Below are 23691 nucleotides of genomic sequence, written 5' to 3'. Positions count from 1 at the left end.
CAAAATTCTAAATAACAGCATCAATTTAATATGATGGCAATATTCTTAAAACTAAATTGCCTTCCAAATGTAAATATGGTACTGATCACTACAGAGCAAGTTTTTTGAAGCTGTATCTATATGAACATGTGAGATGCATGTAATGATAGTTACCCCTACCTTTTTCACTATTCCAAGGATTTCAGAACCTTCAATTATACAGTGTGCACCAGGACATCATTTGGTCAACTGGAACTGCAACCCTTACATAGTAATAAGTCCATTTCTGTTCTTTTCTCACTACTTTGGGACAATTAAAATAGTAGTAACTATTATCAATAACAGATGAAATTAAGTGGTATACAATATTACTTACATATATTTTTTCCAAATATATTTAACCTTCAATCTAATCTTGAGGAAATAATCAGCAAACCCAGTGAGTGGGACATTCTACATCTAAATGACCTGAACTCTTAAAGATTAGTATCCTGTGTTTTAAAAAAGGGGAAGCTAGTTTTTTTTTTTTTTTTTTAAGATTTTTGTTTATTAATGAGAGACACAGAGAGAGAGAGGCAGAGACACAGGCAGAGGGAGAAGCAGGCTCCATGCAGGGAGCCTGACACCGGATTGGACTCGATCCAGGGTCTCCAGAATCCTGCCCTGTGCTGAAGGCGGTGCTAAACCGCTGAGCCACCCGGGCCGCCCAGGAAGCTCTTCTGGTTTAAAATTCATTAAATAGGGGCGCCTGGGTGGCCCAGTTGGTTGAGTGTTTCACTCGTGATTTCAGCTCAGGTCATCATCTCAGGATCTCAGGAAGGAGCTCCAAGTCAGGCTCTGCACTCAGCAGGGAGTCTGTTCTGGGATTCTCTCTCCCACTTCCTCTGCCCTTCCCCTGCTCACACGCTTTCTCCAACAAAAACATAAACAAAAACAAGACACTAAACAGCTAAATGAAAATCATTTTTAGGTTCTGGATTAGAGGAAAATTTATTTATAAAGGATATTTTGGAGAAATCTGAATATGGACTTAATAATTGATATTATATAATTAGTGTTCATTTATTTTGGTGTGATATTGGTATTGGGGTTATGTAGGAAATTTTCTTTATTCTTAGGTTAAAGTGAACAATTTAGGGGTGGAAGAATACTTAAGAATTAAGGGGTGAGGGATCCCTGGGTGGCGCAGCGGTTTGGCGCCTGCCTTTGGCCCAGGGCACGATCCTGTAGACCCGGGATCGAGTCCCACATCGGGCTCCCGGTGCATGGAGCCTGCTTCTCCCTCTGCCTGTGTCTCTGCTTCTCTCTCTCTCTGTGTGACTTACATAAAAAAAAAAAAAAAAAAAGAATTAAGGGGTGAAATACTGAGATATGTGCAACTTTAAAATATTTGGCAAAGACTGTACGTGTATATATTTACAATTGTTATGCATTTATTTATGTGTGTATGTGTGTGTATACATGCTTATACACATGTGAGAGAAAACAGATGTGGCAAAATGTTAACAATTGGTGAATCCTGGTAAAGAGTATTTAGCCATTTCTTGTACTATTATTTAAATTTTTCTTTGGTCTGACAAATTTCAAAATGAAAAATAATTTTTTGGCACCAGATGCAAACTTACACACTGAAATGCAGTAGTAGCATTATATCATAAAGCAGTCGTTTAGAGGATATGGAGCAGGGCTTCTCAAACTTAAATACACATATGAATCTTCTGGAGATCTTGTTAAAATGAAGAATTTTTTTTTTTAAGATTTTATTTATTTATTCATGAGAGACAGAGAGGCAGAGACACAAGCAGAGGGAGAAGCAGGCTCCCTCTGGGGAGCCCAATGTGGGACTCAATCCCAGGACCCCAGGATCATTACCTGAGGAAAAGCAGATGCTCAACCACTGAGCCACCCAGACGTCCCTAAAATGAAGATTCTGATTCAGGAGGCTGGGTAGGGCCTGAAACTCTGAATTCGTAATAGGTTCCCAGGTGATGTTGATGCTCCTAGTCTGAGACCAGATTTTGAGTAGCAAGGATCAAGAACATTTTTACATTACTTCTAAAGTGATGTTATCACAATGAAAATATAGCTGGACCCTTGAACAACATAGGGGTTAGGGGCACCAACTCCCTGTGCAGTTGAAAATCCACAAACAGCTCTGACTCCCCAAAACTTAATGATTAACAGCCAACTTTTTTTAAAAGTGTATTTTACCTTATTTTTTTAGTAATCTCTATATTGATATGGAGCTTGAACTCATGACCCCGAGATCACGATTTCACGTGCTCTTCTGTCTGAAACAGCCACGCACCCCAATGATTTATACTAGCCCACTACTGACTGGAAGCCTTAGTGATAATATATAAAGTTGATTAACACTTCTTTTGTATGTTTATATGTATTATATACTGTATTCTTACAATAAGTCAGCTAGAAAAAAGAAAATCGTAAGGAAAATCCATTTCTAGTACTGTACTGTAAAAACATCCACATGTAAGTGGACCCACACAATTTAAACTCATGTTGTTCAAGGGTCAACTGTACACAACTTAAAAATTCTTGTATAGAACTTATGGATTCCTAATAATATGAGAGTAAATCCATGAATCTCAACTTGAGGATACTAACCTAAACCCATAATATACATTTTAAATCAAACAGAAAGACTAAACTCTGAGGACTGAGGCCATGGCTTCTTTAACATACTAGTGCAGTATCTTGCTCCTAGTAAAATGTTTGGCATGTAACAGGCACTCAATAAATATTTGTTACCTCAAAAGTAAAAGACACAGACTCCGGATATGGAAGATCAGGATTCAAGTCTTAGACTTCCTTCCAATTACCTGAGCAACTTTGGCCATGTCGATTACTCTTATACTCCGTTTCCTCATGGAATTAGGACTGCATGCTTAACAGTGCTGTTGCGAAGACTTTTTGGAAAAAAGAAATAGCAAAGCCTTGTCTTACCGATAAAAGTCACTCTCTGGGTCACTGTGCCGGATCTGGAATGGTGCATTGGGATTCTTACAATCTATAGGCAGGAGGTCATCAGGAAGAGGAGGTGACCCAGGGCAAGAGGGAAGAGGTTCACTCTCTTCGGTCTTTACACCTTCTGTCTGTTGCTGACTCTGGGCCTGAGCTGTGGCAATGAGATTGCGCAGACGTCGGTTGTGCTGGATCAGCTGAATAGTATGGATGGTGAGGCTGCATGGCTCTGAGGGGATGTCCAACATTGTAGGGGGCTTGGGCTTGTTGGCTGAGGGCTGGTGCAGTGGTGGGTCATGGACTTCCACTAGACGGAACTCCCGTGGGAGCAAATCAAAAGAACTTCTGTTGGTCTGGCTTGATGAGATGGGTATCTCTCCCCAGTATCTCAACATTTTGGAATAAGAAAGGAAGAACCTTCTAGATAAATGTAGTAGTGACCTAAAAGCAGTGTTTTTAAATCTCTAGGTTATAGGCTTCTATAGTAAAAAAAAAAAAAAAAAAAAAGTGAAGTCTAGCCAGTTATTTACATAGAAAGTAGGCTGTTCAAGACCACTCAGAAAATGTCAATGTCAGCAACACTGTAGGACCAAAGATGTTCTCCCTGAAGAAATTAAGAGAAATATAACTGTTAGATGCCATTCATCACAGTCACATACAATGACAATTCCTACTGGACTGAACCACAGGTGGAATTTGGGTCATTAGTAGACTAAAAGCTGCAATGGTATTGGGAGGGCTAGTGTCCATGTTTTCAATATTACCCCACTAACTCATTACGAGAACTACCATCATGCTCAATCCTGAACAATCTGCAAGGCAAGATCCTCAAATGAGACCTGGAGTATTTCTCAGGGTATCTCGACACATCCGTCCTGAATCAGTAGGAGAAAGGGGGGTGGGGTGGGGGGTAGAGTTAAAGATAGGAAGAGGTGGTTCTTACTATGTGTGTCAAACACAGGCAACCTTTTCCCTGGTCCCGATGAAAAAATCTATTGACCAGTAATCTAAATGGCCTTACGCATTCAACCTCTGACATATATACAGAAGAATCTCAGTGATTTCTGCTGCCTCCTAATTGGTATCCCTTACTTCAGTATCTCCCTGTATCTAATCTATGCTCCAGTGCTGCTAGACTTCATCTTTTTAAGACTCCCATCTAACAACTTCTCTTTGCTTACTGGAAAAAGTCAGCCAGGAGTCTTGGAGCTACCATTCATCAAAATCTGCAATCTGACTTAACCCACCTTTCCGGATTCGTTGCCCATATGTCTCTTCAAGTTCAACAAACGTTTATCAAATGCCAGGCATTATGGAAGAAGACAAACACCACTGCAAGATCCCTGACCTGAGGTGAGGGAGAGAAATATATAAACAGAACATTTCAATATGGAAGTGTATGGTAAGGGCTGTTCTAGAGACACAGACCTGGTGCAGTGAAAGCACAAAGAAGGAGCTTCCTGGAGGAAATTTCCACCCTGGTTCTAACCGTATCATGACTATTCAGTTTCTTGAGCATGTCATGTATTTCCAGTTGACCCTTTAAGTGGTGATCTCTGCCAGAAATGCCCCTCCACGCACTACATCCCTGGCAGACTTGTATTCGATTTAAGTATAGTTTATAAGTATAGTATTTAAGTATAGTTTAGGTCACCAGTCTCCATCACCGCCCCAGGAAATCTCCCTTCCTTATATTCTCACAGCACTTCTCATGTCTTCACCACAGCATTTATACCTGGATTGAAACTAAGACTTCTCTCAGTCGAGTTTGTCCTTCCATCTACCCCCATGATCTTTGTACAGTGTCTGGCGCACAGTATATTTGGCATTTGTTGCGTGCTTACCATGTGCCAGGCTTTGTCTTTACTGTTTAATTCAATCTCCACATCTATCCCATTTTTCAGAGGCAGAAGCTGAGGCCCACCGTCTTGCCCAACGTCGCAAATGACGGAGGGAGAAAATCAAGACAGGCTCCAGAGTCTGCGCCCCTAACCACTACACTATGCAGTCTCAGTAACTGGCTTCCGAAAAAACAAAATGAACAAAGAAATGGGTCAACGAAGGGACCAAACAGAACAAAATAAAACCTTAATTTCACCGAAAAGAACACGAAGAATAAGTTCAAAGAAAGCCCCGGTCCTCGGCAGCTCCCAGTCAGGGTGAGGAGGCGCAAGGGCCTGGAGTCATTGATGCCGGGCGGGGCGGCTGGGAGACGAGGAGGTCTGGGCCTGGACCGTGGCACGGAAGCGCGACTATTCACTGCCGCGTCACGGGAGTTGGGCTGGAAGACTGCACGACTCGGAAAGGCCTGAGGCGAGGGTCGCCAGGCCCGCGAAAGCTGGCTAGGTGACGGGTGGTCCTAGGCTGTCGGAAGCGCTTCTCCTCACGCAGGATATGCCACAGGAAGCTATTACGACAGGTTGCACCCTCTAAAGATGTCCCCATTTTCACAGCACCTCGGTCTCCTTTTACTGTTTTTTCCTTCCCGTGATGTTGCCCTCTTCGTAACGTCGTGTGTGGGTGGTGAAGGAGCAACTCCGCCATCGCTGCCCAGAGAAGCCGCTGGGAGCTGAGAGAGAGAGAGAGAGAGAGAGAGAGAGAGAGAGAGAGAGAGGAGAGGAGAGGCGGAGAGGCGGAGAGGGAGAGGAGAGAGGAACTTAGAGACTGCGGGGGTAGGTTTCCCAGGAACAGATTTTGAGAGTGCACCCGCCCGAGGATGGCTGATAGTCCCTCTCCGTCCGAGTCGCTGGCTTCGCAAGAGCGCAGTGATGACTTCAAGAAACCAACCCTGCCGGTGCCCCCGGTCGTGCGGGGCAAAGCTCCGGCCACCAGTCCTTCGAACCCTGAGGAGGTAAAGAAGGAAAGGCCCACGGCGCTGCCAGAGCCCGACCCCGGGGAGCCCGACGTCCCGCCAGTCCAGCCCGACAGCGGGGACACCAGGAGTCCACCGACGGAGCAGCCGCGGCCCCCCTCAGCGGCTCCTTCAGCTGGCGGCCCGGCCCGGGCTCCCCCTTACCGGGAGCCGCCGTGGGGCGGCCCCGCCTCGGCCCCCTACAGCCTAGAGACGCTCAAGGGCGGCACCATCCTTGGCACCCGCAGCTTGAAAGGGACGAGTTGCTGCCTCTTCGGGAGGCTGTCTAGCTGCGACGTGTGCCTGGAGCACCCTTCGGTGTCCCGGTACCACGCCGTGCTGCAGCACAGGGCGGCCGGCCTCGAAGGAGAATGCGACGGCCAAGGGCCGGGCTTCTACCTTTACGATCTGGGAAGCACCCACGGCACTTTTCTTAACAAAACCCGCATCCCACCCCGCACCTATCGTCGCGTCCACGTCGGGCACGTTCTTCGCTTTGGAGGCAGCACCCGGCTCTTTCTTCTTCAGGTAAGTAGAACAACGTAATGCGGAAATCTCTGGAGTGCACCGGCCTGGGTTCCAGAGTTGCTTACGCTTTCTGTGAAGAAGGAGGTTCTCCCCGTCCCCGAGGACAAAGTGGGGGAATCTGGCTCCTCTGCGGACACGTGTTCCCGTTGCCATATTTCTGAAAGTGACTCCCACACTCCTGAACTCTGAAAGAATTCTTTCGCTTGGTTCATCAGGGACCAGAGGAAGACCGAGAGGCAGAATCCGAGCTGACCGTAACGCAACTGAAGGAATTGCGCAAGCAGCAGCAAATGATGTTGGAGAAGAAGATGTTGGGAGAAGACTCGGATGAGGAAGAAGTGGACACCACCGAAAGGAAGAGAAATACTAGTAGTCAAGATGATGAAATGGGCTGTACCTGGGGAATGGGTAAGAGATTAAAATTGCTGCCGGAACCTAATATTGTAAATTCACTACAAGTGGTATGTATATAGAGCTCTGATCTTGATTATCATCACTGGAGGGGCTGGAACTACATTCAATTTTTTTTTTTTTTTTTTATGATAGTCACAGAGAGAGAGAGAGAGAGAGAGGCAGAGACATAGGCCGAGGGAGAAGCAGGCTCCATGCACCGGGAGCCCGATGTGGGATTCGATCCCGGGTCTCCAGGATCGCGCCCTGGGCCAAAGGCAGGCGCCAAACCGCCGCGCCACGCAGGGATCCCCTGGAACTACATTCAATCAAAAACCATGGAATGTTCAGTGTAGGATAGTGCCTCATTTTTTTTGTACTTTATGTATGTAAATTCCCTGAAATGTGAAATAGCTGATCAGAGAAAGCTTGTCCCTTGGCCAGAAGAATAAATGGAGTTTTCTATAATGCCAGGCAGTTTGGAGGATGGGTATTCAGGAACTAGGAATATAAAAAGAAGATCATCTTAATGTAGTGTTGGGAAGATTGGATAAATATGATGAAATTACTTCGTAAGTGTAAAACAAAGCTAGAAACCCTAAATATGCTAAAGTAAGGGTTTAGAGAAGGGAGTAATCACTGAGGACTTAGACGTGCACTGTCCAATATAGTAGCCATTACCCATATGTGGTTATTGGACACTTAAAGTATGACTAGTCCAAACTGACTTGTACTATAAACCTAAAATACACACTAGATTGAAAGGCTTACTGTGAAAAAATAATGTAAAATATTCGTAATATTTTCATATTTTTTTATTTTTTTAAAGATTTTATTTATTCATTCATGAGAGACACAGGGAGAGAGGCAGAGACACAGGCAGAGGGAGAAGCAGGCTCCACGCAGGGAGCCCGATGTGGGACTCGATCCCGGGACTCCAGGATCACGCCCTGGGCTGAAGGCAGGGGCCAAACAGCTGAGCCACCCAGGGATCCCCCAATATTTTCATATTGATTACATGTAATAATTTTACCTGATCCCCTCCCCCTCCTTTTTTAAAGATTTTATTTATTTATTCACTAGAGACACACACAGAGAGAGAGAGAGATTGAGAGAGAGAGGGAGCGGCACAGGTAGAGAGAGAAGCAGGCTCCATGCAGGGAGCCCGACACAGGATCCGACCCGGGGTCCCCAGGACCTCGCCTGGGGCTGAAGGCGGCACCAAACCGCTGAGCCACTCAGGCTGCCCTGATTCCCCTTTTTAATGTGGCTACTAGAAAATAAAAAAGTTTTTTAAAGATTGTATTTATTTAGAGAGAGAACAGGTGTGAGCCAGGGGAGGGGCAGAGAGAGAGGGAGAAGAAGAAACAGTATCTCAAGCAGACTCTGCACTGAGTGTGGAACCGGACAAAGGGCTCAACCCTGTGGTTCACACCCCTAAGATCATGATCTGAGCTGAAATCAAGAAGAGTTGGAGCCTTAACCACCTGAGCTACTCAGGCACCCTGAAGATAAAAAATTGCATGTATGGCTTTCATATTGCTGTTGGGCAACACTGACTTAAAATTTGAGAACGTTTTTAAGTTTACAAACAGATGTGTCTTGAGCTGGAACTTGAAGGAAAGGAAAATTAGCCCCTAGGAAGCTTAGTATTGAGAATGGTTTTCAGGGCAGAGATTGATGATTTAAAAATTGTTTTGTTTTTTGTTTTTTTTTTAAGATTTTACTTATTTATTTATTTATTAATTTTTATTTATTTATGATAGTCACAGAGAGAGAGAGAGAGAGAGAGAGAGGCGCAGAGACACAGGCAGAGGGAGAAGCAGGCTCCATGCACCGGGAGCCCGATGTGGGATTCAATCCCGGGTCTCCAGGATCATGCCCTGGGCCAAAGGCAGGCGCCAAACCGCTGCGCCACCCAGGGATTCCCTACTTATTTATTTATGAGAGAACAGAGAGAGAGGCAGAGACACAGGCAGAGGGAAAAGCAGACTCCACACAGGGAGCCCAATGCAGGACTTGATCCTGGACCCAGGGATCATGCCCTGAGGCAAAGGCAGCCGCTCAAGTGCTGAGCCACACAGGCGTCCATTTTTAAAATATTTTGTGTTAATGATAGTGGTGTGAATGGTTATCTAATGGTTAGTGACATAAATGATATAACTCAGATTTGATTGCTCTCTCTCCCACTGGACAATCTGTGTACTGCATTCTAGCTAGCTTCATTCTGGTTGGTCGATTTTCCGTGCTCTTTGTCTTTCTCTTTTAGCCAAATGAGCCACAATATCTTTTTCTTTTTTTCAGTTTTTATTTAAATTCCTGTCAGTAGGGACACCTGGGTGGCTCAGCGGTTGAGCGTTGGCCTTTGGCTCAAGGCATGATCCTGGAGTCCCGGAATCAAGGACCACATCAGGCTTCCTGCATGGAGCCTGCTTCTCCCTCTGCCTACATCTCTGCCTCTCTCTTTATGTCTCTCATGAAAAAGAAAATTAAAAAAATAAACTCATTCATTCATTCATTCATTCATTCATTCATTCCTGTCAGTTAATCTAGTGTCATATACATTTCAGGTGTACAGTATAGTGATTCAGCACTTCCAGACAACACCCTGTGTTCATCACAGCAAGTGCACTCCTTCATCCCCATCACCAGTTTAACCCATCCCCCACCTACCTCCCCTCTGGTGACCATCAGTTTGTTCTCTATAGTTAAGAGTCTGTTTCCTGATTTGTCTCTCTTCTCTCTCTTTTTTTCCCTTTGCTTGTTTGTTTTGTTTCTTAAATTCCACATGAGTGAAATCATATGGTATTTATCTTTCTCTGATTGATTTACTTCACTTAGAATAATAGTCTCTAGCTCCATCCCCATCATTGCAAATGTACTTATACAGTACTCATGTCCTTGTCAATCCCTTGTTAAGTATTTTCAGTATACCCTCTGCAAGGGGTGTGTGTGACCTGCTATTTGTAGAATGCCAGAAGGAGGCAGAAGTAGTGGTAGCCTGTTCCCTTGCCTGGCCAGGACCCAGTAATTAATCCTCTCAATTCCTTGTCTGGACTCCTGTTACAGTAATAGATGCAAAGCGCAGTAATAGATGTTATAAGAGCAAGAGATGAGGGCTAAGGACAGGTGGCGTTTATACTCACAGTACTATGTGTTTGTGCAGCGTTTTAGTTTTCAGTGTGCTTTCACATACATTATCTTATTCACCCAGGAGATGACTGTGGCCAAGTAGGAAGCGCCCTCATCACCAATTAGAAGACCTGAATTTAGGTCCTGATTCTGCATCTCACTATCATATAAACTTATTCAAGTTACTTTACTTTTTTTTCTTTTTTTAAAGATTTGTTTATTTATTTGAGAGAGGGAGCGAGAGAAAAGAGGGAGAATCAGCAGTGGGAGGAGGGGCAGAGGGAGAAGAAATGTCCAGCAGACTCCCTGCTGAATGTGGAGCCCAGCACAGGGCTTGATCCCACGACCTTGAGATCATGACCTGAGCCAAAATCAAGAGTCAGATGCTTAACTGATGAGCCACCCAGGCCCTCAAGTTACTTTATTTCTAACCTCTAATTTCCACATATGTAAAAATGAGGATAGAAAATCCTATTTCATTAGGTTGTTATAATTGTTAAGTTGAATTAATTCTCAACAAACATGTATTGATCAGTAACCATGTATCAGCCATTATCAAAAAGATTGGGGCTCTGGAGCAGAATAAGACACTATCTGCTCCCGAGAGGCCTTTGGTTTCATGGAACGATGCCCAGGACTTTGACTCCTCGTATCAGGTACCTGGAGAGCAGAAGGAAAGTTCTGATACGTGCAAAACCCTTCTGTGGAAGAACTCAGAGAAGATATCTGTGTACCTAGGGATCAAAACCATAAATGTGGGACACCACCAGGTTTGACTGGGACTATCCTAACATCTAAACTCTGGGTTGCTGAAACAAATTACGTCTGTATTTGGGTCTCTCTTTTTTGATCCCTGGATTCCCACGTGACAATAGGGCCCTATTCACCCTGTTGCTCTACCCTCCTCTAATTTCCGTTACCCCCGTATGTGTGCCCTATTTAGAAGTTCCAGCATGAGCTAAGCACCAAGTGGATACTGAATACTGTGAGCACAGGGGCCCATGTGCTTCTTGGGAAGATCCTCCAAAACCACATGTTGGACCTCCGCATCTGCAATCTAAGCTCTTCTGGCGGGCGCTGGCCATGCTGCAGGTAGGCCATGATGGGTCGGGGCTGTGTGGGGCTGTGTTGGGCCTGGTCTCATGCCTAGACTGCCACAGAGATAAGGGGACACGTGGGGCTAAGGGCTGACTTTTCTCCTGCACCTCCACTTCCTCCTATCAGAGTCATCCTCCACTCTAGGGAGTGTATGTGCATGCATGGGTAAATGTCTGAGATTATAACTATCAGACAAGATTATTTCAGTTACAAGTATGTGACAGAAGTCTAATTCATGGTGGTTTAAGCTAAACAAGGCAAATGACCGGCCCATGTAACTGAAGTCTCAGGGGAGCTGGATCCAGATACTCAAAGCAATGTGCTCCAGAATGTCAGCCCTTTACTTTCCTCTGTGTCCCTCTCATTCTCAGGCAGGTTTTCTCCAGTAGGTGGCATAACTGGCCGCCAGCAGTGCCAGCCTAGCATCCCACCAAGGTAGCAACCCAAGTGGAAGGAGAGTTTATCTGTCCCTGTGATTCCCACGAATGCCTGGCAGGAAGGGCTCTTGCTGGCTTGTCTTGGGTCACATGCCATTCCTGAGCCAGTCACTATTCTCCAGGGGAAAGCAGCTCTCTACCCAGGCCTGGCTCATGTGCTCTCGCCATGGGATGGCACTGGAGGAATAGGGTGGGAAGGGAGCCTCAGACAAACAGCATGGCCTCAGAACGGCAGAGCCATAGTTCCCCAGAGGAAGATCAAGGTACTGGTACTAGGAGGATGAGGAATGGCTGCTGAGCAGAGAGCACAACAGATGGTCATGAAAGGATTTTTTTTTTTTTTCTTTAAGTATAAGTATGTCCGGTGCAAGAGTTGAGGCATACTAATCCTATATTTTTCATTATTCATTTGAAATTCCTATTTTGCTGTATTTTTATTTGCTAAGTCTCAGAACTCTACATAAAGGGAATCAGTCAATCAATGAGCATTTAGTGAACACCCGCCGCATCCCTAAAACAACCTTCTCAAATGAGTAGAACCAACCAACCAGGAAAAGAAAAGTGCTTTATGCTTTTTTAGTTCCTGGGGTTCGTATGTTTAGGGGAAATCAGAGATAGATCCAGAGTATGATCCAGTCTTTGCCATTCCAGAGTGGCTCATCTAGTGGAGGAGAGACAAAACCTACATTGAAAAAAGAACAATGAAGTGTCTAACTGTATGATCCTTGCCGAAGTCCAGTAGAATTTCAAGGAACGTCCAGTTCAAATGTACTAGAGCAAAACAGAAGCCACCAGGGCTGCCCTCTGTTTCTTTTTAATTCCCCCTCTTTCTCTCTCTCTCTCTTTTTAAAGATTTTGTTATTTATTTGAGAGAGAGAGAGAGAGAGAGAGCATGAGCTGGCAGAAGAGGCAGAGGCAGATGGAGAGGGAGAGGCAGACTCCCCACTGAGTGGTGAGCCTGATGCAGGACTGGATCCCAGGACATGAGCTGGATGCAGATGCCCAACCAACTGAGCCACCTAGGCAGCCCTCACCTGTTTCTTTTTTAATGCAGCACTTAGAAAATCTTAAATTACATATGTGGCTCACATTATATTTCTGTTGGGCAGTGCTGAGCTAGCAGAGGGAAAGGGTGGTGACAAAACAGGATCAGCTTTGGCAGGTGAGCAGTCTTGGCAGAGGTGTAAAAGATGGATGGGGTTAAGGAAGAAACCAGGAGGGGCTGCTGGCGATTTGGCTGAAAGTATGACCAATTTGCTCTTAATCCTCCAGTTTGGGACGCTTGGGTGGCTCAGTGGTTGAGCATCTGCCTTTGGCTCAGGGCGTGATCCCAGGGTCCCAGGATCGAGTCCCACATCAGGCTTCCTGCACGGAGCCTGCTTCTCCCTCTGCCTATGTCTCTGCTTTTCTCTCTGTATCTCTCATGAATAAATACATAAAATCTTTAAAAAGTCCTTCAGTTTAACCTAGCCAATCAAAGCCCACCACTAACCCTTTTTCTTCACACCTGGGGACTGTGAGTTTGGGATCACCTATAGGGACCAATTCTCTACAGCCTCCATGGCCAGTCTTCAGGATCCCATGCACCTGTCCCATCTCCCACTTCTTTCTCCTCCTCGACTCCATTCTCCACTCCCCCTGGCTTCCTAGCCCAGCACTGACCTTCCCACTTCTTCCACAGCGGTTCTCTGGACAGCCCAAGGCTCGGTGCATCGAGACCCTCCTCCAGGTGATCCACTTCCCCCAGCCACTGTCGGATGATATTCGGGCTTCTCCGATCTCCGTCCACATCCAGACCGCACACGAGAAGGAACAGGTATCCTGCCGGCAGCTTGTCATTCAGCAAACATTTAGCGAGTCCTTTGTATGTAGGAGAAATTCTGCTTGGTACTGGGTTTACAAGGCTCAGTGACATTCTGCCAAGAAGCTCCCTGTTCCTGAGGGAGACGTGATTGTGACAGGAGGCACAGACGTGCGAATGGCGTCAGAGGGGTGCAGAAATGGGGCCTTCAGTTCTGCTTAGGAGGGGAGTCAGGAAAGGGGGAAGGGGGCCTTCGAACTGGGTCTTAAAGATGAATAGGAGTTTTCGGGTCCGGGTGAAGGCTTCTCTCTGTTCTTAACCCACCTCACTACAATTTCTGGTGTTGGTAACTCTCTTCTATCCTAGCGTCCAACCTAGTGGCTTCTGACTCCCTCCCACACGCTACACTCTGGGTCTTCCAGGGTTCCTTCCCCATGGCCTCACTCTCTCGGGCTTCAGGTGTCCCGACCTCTTCCCCACAGGTGATCCCCATAGCCCTGCTGAGCCTCCTGTTCCGGTGTTCCATCCTTGAGGCGCAGGCGCACCTGGCTGCAGCTCCGTCAGTCTGTGAGGCTGTCAGGAGCGCCCTCACCGGGCCAGGGCGCAAGCGCAGCACGGACCCCTTGGAAGCACTAGAGCCTGCCCTGCTGTGAACTGGTGTGAACTGGTGTGAACTGGTGTTTCTGGGCGGTGAAGCCCTCGGAGGCCCATTGGACTAGCAGCACGTGTGGTGGGAGGAGAGGCCCAGTCCCCGTGCCACCCGCAGCCCAGGATGGGGAGAAAGAGCCTCTCTATCTTGGGGAAGTTCTTAGCGGTCTCCACTGTTACTGGCATGTTCTGACTTCAGAAATAAAGTGAAATGCCTTGTTTTGGAAAGTTAACCTTCCTCACTCAGTAGATCAGAATCAATAAATTAGAGGTGGGAGAAGATGAGTGGCATGGTTGGTCCCAACAACCGGTTTGTTTCTTTACTCCTCCCTCTGTCCCCACCAAGCCCATTTCACTGGCCACTGATCCAGACCTTATTCCAACCTCTCTGTATCCTCATCTCCAATACCTAGGTTCATGTGTGTGCGCACCTGCACAGAATCACACAAAGAAGGAGAGCGGGGAACATAGATAATTCCAGAGGAAGAGGGAAAAACTTGTGTCCCCAACATAGGACACCCAGAAAAAGAATCCCAATTAGGCAGGACAGGTTCCTTATCACTAGAATGAAAACTACATCCACAGGTTAGACCCTGCCCAAGTGTGTAAGGGGAACATAAGGAACTCTGGGGTGCTGAAGAGCCTTTGGTGGTGAGACATGACAAACACTCAGAAGCCCCTGTCTGGGGGTGCCTGGGTGGCTGAGTCAGTTTTATGTGTCCTGTCTGGGGGTGCCTGGGTGGCTGAGTCAGTTTTAAGTGTCTGCCTTCAGCTCAGGTCATGATCCTGGGGTCCTGGATCGAGCCCTGGGTCAGGCTCCCTGCTCAGTGAGGAGTCGGCTTCTCCCTCTTCCTCTGCTCTCCCCCACTCCTGCTCATGCTCTCTCTCTCCTCTCTCTTGAAGAAATAAATAAAATCTAAAAGAAATAAAGCCGTATTCTGTCCATTTTAGACATCAGCTGTCACCTGTTTTGATATATCAAAGGCAAACCTTGCTCATCCCAGACCCATGCCAGCTGTTTGGTGCCTAGGATATACGATTCTGAGAATAGAGAGTTGGCTCCCCCTTGTGCCCGAGAAGTACACACATGTAAAACCTCTGAAGCTCTCTGGAAACTTGAGGCACTAGAGTGGCCTCCAAGAAGCCAAACAGATTTTAGTTTTATAAGCATAGAGTAGCCAACTTTTTTTTTTTTTTTAATTTTCTTCATTAGTTAGAGACACAGAGAGAGAGGCAGAAGCGGACTCCATGCAGGGAGTCTGATGTGGGATTTGATCCCAGGACTCCAGGATCTTGTCGTAGGCGGAAGGCAGCGGCTAAATCACTGAGCCACCCAGGGATCCCGAGTAACCCACTTCTCAAAGGCAGCTGTAAGTGCTCTCTAAATGTCTGTGTGCCTCCAGCCTCTATCTGAGCTCTCTTTTCCTGCTGTACATTTACATTGGACCTTAGATCCTTAAGCAGTGCCACTTTCCTCAGCCACTACTCCCCTGACTTCTCAGTGTCATCCCTTTGTTTTTCATCCTCCAAAACGCCTCTTCCTAACTCTATGGCTCAAAATGTGTACAGTGAAGAAAGGGTCTTCCTGCAAAAGCTCTCTGCTTCTTTTTACCCTGAACTCTCCTGCTTGTGTTTTCTTTGGGTAAATTCCTCTCTCTTCTTGGCATCATAGCTGGGTCAGGGTAGAAGAGATACCCAGCTTTCTAGTACTGGAGAGGGAAAAGTACCCCCTTGATCCTGTCAATGATGCCAGCATGTGCAGTAGCCCCACTTCCACATGTGGAATGGATATGGTTCAGGGTCATATTTCCCCAAGGATGGATGCAGGAGGACTGTAGAAGTCCAGAGGTTGTTTTGGTTTGGTTAGGTTTGGTTTGGTTTTTTGCCATGTACTTGAATGGTGCAATGCTATCAAGTTGATTCAACTGCTGGACAGTTGTGTAAGATGTTCAGGTGTAACGAACTAGGTGGAGTAGGTGCTGGAGACAGTCAAGCATATGGAGGAGATAAGATGGCTATGGTCTGATGCCCACCCCCAGGAATTCATGAGAACATAGGAACAATTCCAACACAAGACAGAGAGAGTTGAAGTGGATTCGAACAGCAAGCTAGGTACGGAGAGCTGCCAGAATTATTTGGGGGGATATTATAAGGTAGGCCAAGAGTCAAGGAAAATTTTGGAAGAAAGGAGGTTGAGGTAGGGTGATGGAACATCCAAAGAAAACTTGGAAATGTTCGGACACTGTTGTGGTTCCAATATCAGAGAGTCAGGTCATTGTCAATAGAATCTGACCTCTAGGCAGAGCTAAAGAGATTCAAAGATTTTTTAGAATTATGCAGAGACAAATGGTAGGATGACAACATTTACCATTATTTTGGAGAAAGTAAACTTCTGAGATAAGAAAGGTGTAATCTGTTATCAACAACACAAGGCAGTAATTCTGCTGAAATGATGGAAGGATTTGTCCCAGAAGACTGGGATTGTCCCAGAAGATTGGATTGTGGAAGACGAAGTCAACAATTTCCTGCTGTACTCAATTGCTTGAAGACAAGTAAGAGGTAAGGGTGGAAGATATTTGGATATTGCATATATTTCAAACTTACTATATTAAAAACTGGAGCCCACGATCTCTCCTCCAAATAACTGTTCTTTTCGTAACGTAGTTGGTCTTGAATAGTAGATAGGCTGGGGCCAGGCACGTGGGACAGTAAGGCCGGTGATTACGGGGCCCCAATGTGGCTCCAGGGATGGAACACAGCAAATGTCTAATATCTGATCCCAATTCAGCTATAATTTGGACAGGTGGGTCAATCTCAGGCACTGAATCTAGGCAGTGTAAAATATTTCTTTCCTGGAAGAGAGAAGATTGGGGCTTACCTGTAAACTAGTGACTACATTGCTCCGTCATGGGAGAAAGAGACAGGCAGGGGAGCCAGGAGCATCTTGTAAGGCCAGAAAGTAAAAAGCATCCATAAAAACAAAAGGATTGGGTCATATTGAAAGGAAAAAGGAGCCAACCCGAGAGAGCTCCCAAAGGCCAAAGTTGGAACAATTTGAGCAACAAAAGAAATAATGTTGTATTGGACTAAAACACAAAGTACAAAATAAGTATGCATGAGTTTGTACTGCTATAACAAAAGAATTGAACAAATAAGAGGAGACAAATTTTCTCTATACAAGAATTCCAAATAACATTGTGTAGATAGGGCAGCCCAGGTGGCTCAGCGGTTTAGCGCCGCCTTCAGCTCCGGGAGTGGTCCTGGAGACCCAGGATCGAGTCCCACATGGGGCTTCTAGCATGGAGCCTGCTTCTCCCTCTGCCTGTGTCTCTGCCCCTCTCTCTCTGTCTCTCTCTCTCTCTGTTTCTCATGAATAAATAAAGAAAATCTTTAAAAAAACAACAACAACATTGTGTAGATATACCCCACTCCACCTCTCACTCCTTCCAGCCACAATGTAGGCTCCACTTAGGGGCTTGCTGCCAAAGCACTTAGAATAGAAAGAGAAAAAAGAGAGCTCCATGCAGGAGAAACTTGGCCAGCACAACCTTAGCCAGGTCATGAAGATTAGCAACACCCAGCTGATCTCATGTACTGCCTGATGTGATGTAATGAGAGGGGCATGTCGCCTCTGTGGTTTTTTTCCCCCAAAACACAGAACCTCAGTCTAAGCATACAGAAAACAGAAACCTAAATTTAAGAACCTGCCAGTACTCCTCAAAACTGTCACGGTCAGAGAAAACAAGGAAAGACTGAGAAACTGTCATAGACCAAGGGGATTAAGGAGGCATGACAACTAAATCCAACATGGACCCTCGATTGGATCCTAGGCAAAAAAAAGGATGTAAGTGGGAAAATTGGTGAAATCTGAATGAAGTTTGGCATTTAGTTAAAAGTAAATGTACCAATGTTATCACATAGATTTAACAAATGTACCAACGTTCTACAGCAACGTTAGGTGAAGCTGAGTGAAGGGCATACATGGACTCACCGCTATCTTTGCAACTTTTCTGTGAATCTAAAATGATTCCAAAACAGAGTTTATTAAGAAAATAAAATTCCTGAGTACAATAATGTCTATGCGGGAAGGGGAAAATATAATTAAAATATTCCGAGGGGGACACCTGGGTGACTCAGTGGTTGAGCATCTGCCTTGGGCTCAGGTCATGATCCTTGGGTTCTGGGATCGAGTCCTGCATCAGGCTCCCTGTTGGGAGCCTGCTTCTCCCTCTATGTCTCTGCCTCTCTTTCTCTGGGTCTCTCATGAATTATAAATCTTAAAAACAAAAAAAGATTTTGAGGGACTTGATTTATCATCCATAAAGAGGAGGTTTTAAGAATTTGGTATGTTAAGAAAAAATGTATATATATACATTGCATTTCAAAGGATACCCACTAAAAATGGGGTTGCAAATTATCTGTAAAGGGCTAGATAGTAAATATTTTAGTCATTGCAGACCCCCTGTGGTGTTTGCTCTAACTACCTACTGTCATAGCATCAAAGTAGACATAGACAATGTGCAAAATGAGTGTGGCTGTGCTGGAATACATTGTTATTTACCAAAAAACAGGCATCAGGTTAGGTTTGACCCACAGGCCATAATTTGTCAATCCTTGCACTAAAAGAACAAGACCAGAGTTTATCTTCCAATGAATAAAGGGAAAAAATTGAGTAATTCATTAAAAATACCTAGTTATCTAACAAAAAGGCAAGAAATGAGAAAAAAAAAACGAAATATAAAACAGGGTGAAACAGAAAGTGCCAAGTAAAAGGGTAATTTTGAATCTCATGCTTTAGTGATGACATTAAATATAATGGAACATGTAATGGAACTGCAAATGGAATACATGATGTTCAGGGTGGGAGAGTCTGTGTTGTATGAATGGAGGTCTCAGTTGTTGGGTTTCCTATGAACAATTTCCACGAGGATCCATACTCTAATAAAGACAGTTGGGAAGGAGGTGGGTAACTGGGTGATGGGCCTGTGATGTAATGAGTGCTCGGTGTTGTATGCAACTGATGAATCACTAAACTCCACCCTGAAATGAATAATACACTATATATTAACTAACTTGAATTTAAATTAAAAAAAAATTTTTTTTAAATTTAAAAAAAATAAAAACTTAAAAAAAATTAAAAAACGAAGACAGAAGAAAGTAGGAAGAACAAAGCAGTTTGTTAAGGAAGTAAACCCTCAAGGTGGGAGAGTGGGCCGGCTCAGTGGTGGCAACTGCCCCGAGGTTACAGGAGTCTTTTCTTTTTATGTGTGTGTGTGTATGGGGTGGTCTCTAATGGAGGCTTCCAATCCTTTGTGGGACTCCTTCCACAGGTTGGGAGAGGTTAGTTTCTGACTTTACAAAGTTTGTCCCAGAACCGTCAGGGCAACCTTCCCTCTTGGGATTGGGGGTAGGGCTAAAACACAACGTGAATGCATTATAATGAGTCTGGGGGTTACCCTGGAGCAGAGGTGGGAGAGGAGAGTGGCCCATCCTGCATCTGGGGCTCTTGGTCTATTAGCCAAGGGGTCCTGGAAGCCACAACTTCAAGATGCTGTGCCCCCTTCAGGCTTCTAATGTGTAACCATTTATCACCATCCTTGCCTCCAGCTTCTGTCTACCTAACTGCCTACTCTATCAGTGCTCCAATAAAATCTGTTTGTTTTAGATGTGTCTCTTGCACATTGCATATATTTAGATTTTGTTTATCCAACATTAAAACAAAAAGATATAGAAAAGTTGTAAGTAAAAGAAAGGGAAAAGATACACTATGCAAGTATCAGTCAAGAGAATATTGCTATAGCAATATTAGTATCAGACAAAAGAAGTAAAGGCTAAAAGTATTGTTAAAGAGGGTCTTCATAGTGATACAAGATTTAATTCACCAGGAATAAATAATGTTTTTAAATAACACTTAAAAATACATAAAGCAAAACTCCTCCGTGTTCAAAGGGGAAATACACCCACGATCATTATGAAAGATTTTACATACTTGTCTTAGTAACTAGTGGGAAAAAAGCAGACAAAAGTTAAGGAATAATATAGACTTGAAAACACTGAGATGAACAGAATTGACCAAATGGTCATAGAGACGCTCCCCCCACCCCCGCCACCAAAGGAAAACTCTGGAGAAACTTCTTTTAAAGATTTGTTTATTTGAGAGAGAGAGAGTGCAAGGGGAGGGCAGAGGGAGAGAGAGAGAGACAGAGAATCCCAAGTAGACTCCCTGCTGAGGGTGGAGCACGATGTGGCCCTCCATCCCAGGACCCTGAGATCTTGACCTGAGCAGAAATCAAGATTCCAGTGCTTAACCGACTGAGGTGTCCTTGAAGAGACTATTTTTAACACCTGCCGAATACATTGTATTTTTAAGCAAATAATTTTTTTAACTGACCATGAAGTGGGAATAAAGTCTTAGAATATTTCAAGGGAGTGAAATTAAAGTCTACATTCTGGCCACAGTGCAACTTTGTTAGATACCTAGAAAATCCCCCTGTGCTTAGAAACTTAAAATGAACTACCAAATAACCCATGGATTAAAGGAGAAATCATCACGGAAATTAGAAAACAGTTGAAAGAGAATGATAAAATTTTTACATATCATAACTTGTGGAGTGAAGCTAAAGTAGTACTTAGGAGAAAATTTATACTCTCAAATGCATATGTTAGGGAAAAGGGATTAAAAGTGAATGATCTAGGCATTTATCTCAAGAAATTAGGGGAACGAAACAGCAAGATAAATCCAAAGGAAGTAGAACTGTCCCAATAAAACTGGGGCAAAAACGAAAGTAGAAGTAAGGCAATAATAAAGACAAAGAGAGAAATTCTTGAAGTAGAAAGCAAACATACAGAAAATTGGTCCTTTGAAAGAATTAAGACTGACATATCTTTAGCAAGAAGACACAAATAACCAATATCATAAAACCAAGGAGACAGAACTGTGCTTGAATAACTTTATGTCAATACATTTGAAAGTGTAGATTAAATAGAAAGCTTACTAGAGGGACGCCTGGGTGGATCAGTGAGTGGTTGAGCTTCTGCCTTGTGCTCAGGTCCTGATCCTGGGATCTGGGATGGAGTTCTGCATCAGGCTTCTTGCAGGGAGCCTGCTTCTCCCTCTGCCTATGTCGCTCTGCCTCTCTCTCTCTCTGTGTGTCTTTATAAATAAACAAATCTTAAAAAAAAGAAAAATCACTAAAAAATATAACACACCAAAGATGATTCAAAAAATTTACACATTCTCAATAGCATTGTAACCTGCAAGGAAATGAAATCTTTAGTCAAAAATCTTCACTCAAAGGGCAGCCCCGGTGGCGCAGCGGTTTGGCGCCGCCTGCAGCCCGGGATGTGATCCTGGAGACCGGGATCGAGTCCCACGTCGGGCTCCCTGCGTGGAGCCTGCTTCTCCCTCTGCCTGTGTCTCTGCCTCTCTCTTGCTCTCTCTGAATGAATAAATAAATAAATCTTAAAAAAAAAAAAAAAAACTTCACTCAAAGAAACCTCCAGGCCTGTATGGCTTTGCCGACAAATTATAGCAAATGTTGAAGGATCAAGTAGTTCCAGTCTGATGCAAACTTTTTCAGGGCATTACAGAAAAAGACAAAACAACATTCCCCAACTCAGGAGTCTAGCACAACCCTCATACCAAAAGCCTGACAAAGACAGAACAAGAGAGAAAAATTATAGGATGGCCTCGCTCATGAAAATAGGTAACAAAAATCCTAAACAAAATATTAGCAGCTAGAATACAGTATTATGTTTAAAAACAAAATGCCCAATTAACTCATGAAAGTGTGTTCACAAGTTAGTAATTATTAGTAACCAGAGAAATTTAAGTGAAGCAATGGAATACCGTTACCACATATACCCGATTGGCTAAAATGAAACAGCCTGACAATACCACACGTTGGTGTGAAAAAGAGGCAGGAAGAAATGCCATTCACCGATCCCGGGTCTCCAAGGATCACGCCCTGGGCTGTAGGCGGCGCTAAACCGCTGAGCCACAGGGGCTGCCCTAGATCAGGGATTCTTAATGTGCCGTCCTTGGTCCAACAGCAGCATCAGCAGCACCTGGAAACTCCTTAGAAATGCCAAATTCCTAAGATCCACTCCAAACTTACTCAATCAGCAATACTAGGGGGAGAGCCCAGCAGTCTGTGTTTTAACAAACCCTCCTGGTGATTTTGGTGTATATTAAAGCTTGAGAACCGCTACCGGAAAGAACTAGGAATATATATCCAGCAAGATACATGGGCAAGGATGTGTTTAACAGCACTGTCTATAATAGCCAGACATGGAAAACAAGCCAAATGTCCGTCAATATCGTAATTGGAAAATAAGTTATGCAGTAGTTATGCAGTGTAATGAACTAATAAAAATGAATCCTAGGTGTACCAAAGAGCATAGATGGCTCAAACATAATGGTGAGTAAATATTCAAGACACTAAGAATATATATTTTTATATACGCATAGAAAAAAGTGGGGTGCCTGGGTGGCTTCAGTGTCTACCTTTGGCTCAGGTCATGATCCTGGGGTTCTGGGATAGAGCCCTGCATTGGGCTCCCTGCTTAGTGAGGAGCCTGCTTTTCCCTCTCCCTCTGCCACTCCCCCCTCCACCGCTTTTGATCTCTCTCTTTCTCTCTTTCTCAAATAAATAAATTAATAAATAAAATCTTTGGGGAGCCCGGGTGGCTCAGCGGTTTAGCGCCGCCTTCGGTCCAGGGCGTGGTCCTGGAGACGCGGAATCGAGTCCCGCGTCGAGCTTCCTGCATGGAGCCTGCTTCTCCGTCTGCCTGTGTCTCTGCCTCTCTCTCTCTCTCTCTGTGTGTGTGTGTGTCTCTATGAATAAATGAATAAAATCTTTAAAAAAATAAAATCTTTTTTAAAAAGTCCTTGTCAAACCGTGCAAATGTATTCTAAGAACCAAAACTGTACCTCCGGCCCTAACCTTAGCTCTCCAGGTGGCATATAGTAGTATTGCCACATAATGTGTGCTCAGCCTGACAAGTATGGCTCTTTATAATTATCTTTATAGTGACTGCAAAGTATTTCATAATTTGGACATACCATATGTTATTTAGCCATTTCCTTGTTGATGGGCTTTCTGAGAATATTACTTTGGCTGCACCAATAGACTGAAAATTGTATAAAGTGAGAACCATAATTGCCTTTTTCAAAAACAGTGCCTGCTATTCAACAGTTATTTAATTGAATTGATTTTCCAGATTAACATTGGCATAAGAAAAAATACCCGGGCCAGTTTTATTTATCTTTATTATAGCATAGGCCGATTCCTTGTAAATTTTGTTTACAGTGAATTAGCATAGAAAATCCAGGTAGCTCTGGGTGTAATGATATAATAAATGTTCTAGAAAATGAGACCCTGGATTCTGGAGTAGAGTGATCCTCTGAGATTATTTAATTTCCCTACGTGACATCTCTTCTCTGTTTCAGTGCTATAGCAACTAAGAAATGGGTTAAGCCTTGGAGTAGGAAATTATATGTATCACATTTTTCTGAGAGTGTTTACTTAAGATATCCAAGCTTTCTTAAATGTATTTGACTCTGTATTCTAATTTGTGATTTGGGAACATATGACACCATACCTGAACCTCTAAGGAATGACTGGTTCCAGAGAAGATGCTTTAGTGCAAGAGAGGTGACTTGGAGCCTTTGAAATTTGACTCCACATTCTCTACTTTATGACAAGTTGTCCAGCCAAATCCTAGTAGAATTGTAAAGGAGGCTTCCTTGAGCATTGATTGTCAGGACAGAACCCGTGAGCAGGTGCAGAAAAGGGCAGCAGATGGGTATGGCTCAGAGGAGAGAGACCAGCAGCTCGGACATT

At 44.4% G+C, this 23691-nt stretch overlaps 2 protein-coding genes and 1 long non-coding RNA gene across 13 annotated transcripts in view; 1 reads left to right on the top strand and 2 right to left on the bottom strand.

Moving 5' to 3' along the window:
* The window catches only part of LOC140601937 (STAGA complex 65 subunit gamma-like), a 29591-nt gene extending 24038 nt beyond the window's left edge, over positions 1-5553 (bottom strand). For 5 of the 8 annotated variants that reach the window (XR_012005010.1, XR_012005009.1, XM_072771427.1 and 2 more), the window contains exons 1-3: positions 4806-5374; positions 4209-4309; positions 2944-3565 (exon numbers count right to left, since the gene is read on the bottom strand). Coding sequence is in view for 6 of the 8 variants with exons in the window: in XM_072771427.1 (XP_072627528.1) it covers positions 2944-3356 (413 nt within the window). In the remaining 2 variants the exon portion in view is untranslated. Of the gene's footprint in view, positions 1-2943; positions 3566-4208; positions 4310-4805 lie in introns of all 8 variants that reach the window. The other 3 variants (XM_072771429.1, XM_072771426.1, XM_072771425.1) reach the window with 3 other exon arrangements.
* A 33-nt stretch (positions 5554-5586) lies between these two features.
* Positions 5587-19510, top strand: LOC140601939 (kanadaptin-like). Its single transcript, XM_072771434.1, has 5 exons — positions 5587-6340; positions 6556-6748; positions 10806-10954; positions 13079-13213; positions 13681-19510. The coding sequence occupies exons 1-3, from the start codon at positions 5678-5680 to the stop codon at positions 10817-10819; spliced, it is 870 nt and encodes a 289-aa protein (XP_072627535.1). The 5' UTR covers positions 5587-5677; the 3' UTR covers positions 10820-10954; positions 13079-13213; positions 13681-19510.
* LOC140601941 (uncharacterized) lies at positions 10075-23675 on the bottom strand. 4 transcript variants are annotated; one of them, XR_012005015.1, is made up of 4 exons: positions 23450-23675; positions 20842-21017; positions 13060-13257; positions 11795-12079 (listed from the first exon to the last, which is right to left on the bottom strand). It is a non-coding gene; the product is annotated as an uncharacterized lncRNA (long non-coding RNA). The 4 variants fall into 4 exon arrangements; XR_012005014.1 differs by lacking the exons at positions 11795-12079; positions 20842-21017 and adding an exon at positions 10075-10596; XR_012005013.1 differs by lacking the exon at positions 23450-23675 and having other exon boundaries at positions 11792-12079; positions 20842-23443.
* Between the last annotated feature and the right edge of the window lie 16 nt (positions 23676-23691).

The sequence above is a fragment of the Canis lupus genome, chromosome 12, assembly GCF_048164855.1.
Source record: "Canis lupus baileyi chromosome 12, mCanLup2.hap1, whole genome shotgun sequence".
Classification (NCBI taxonomy): domain Eukaryota; kingdom Metazoa; phylum Chordata; class Mammalia; order Carnivora; family Canidae; genus Canis; species Canis lupus.
This window is presented reverse-complemented; position numbering and strand designations above follow the sequence as displayed.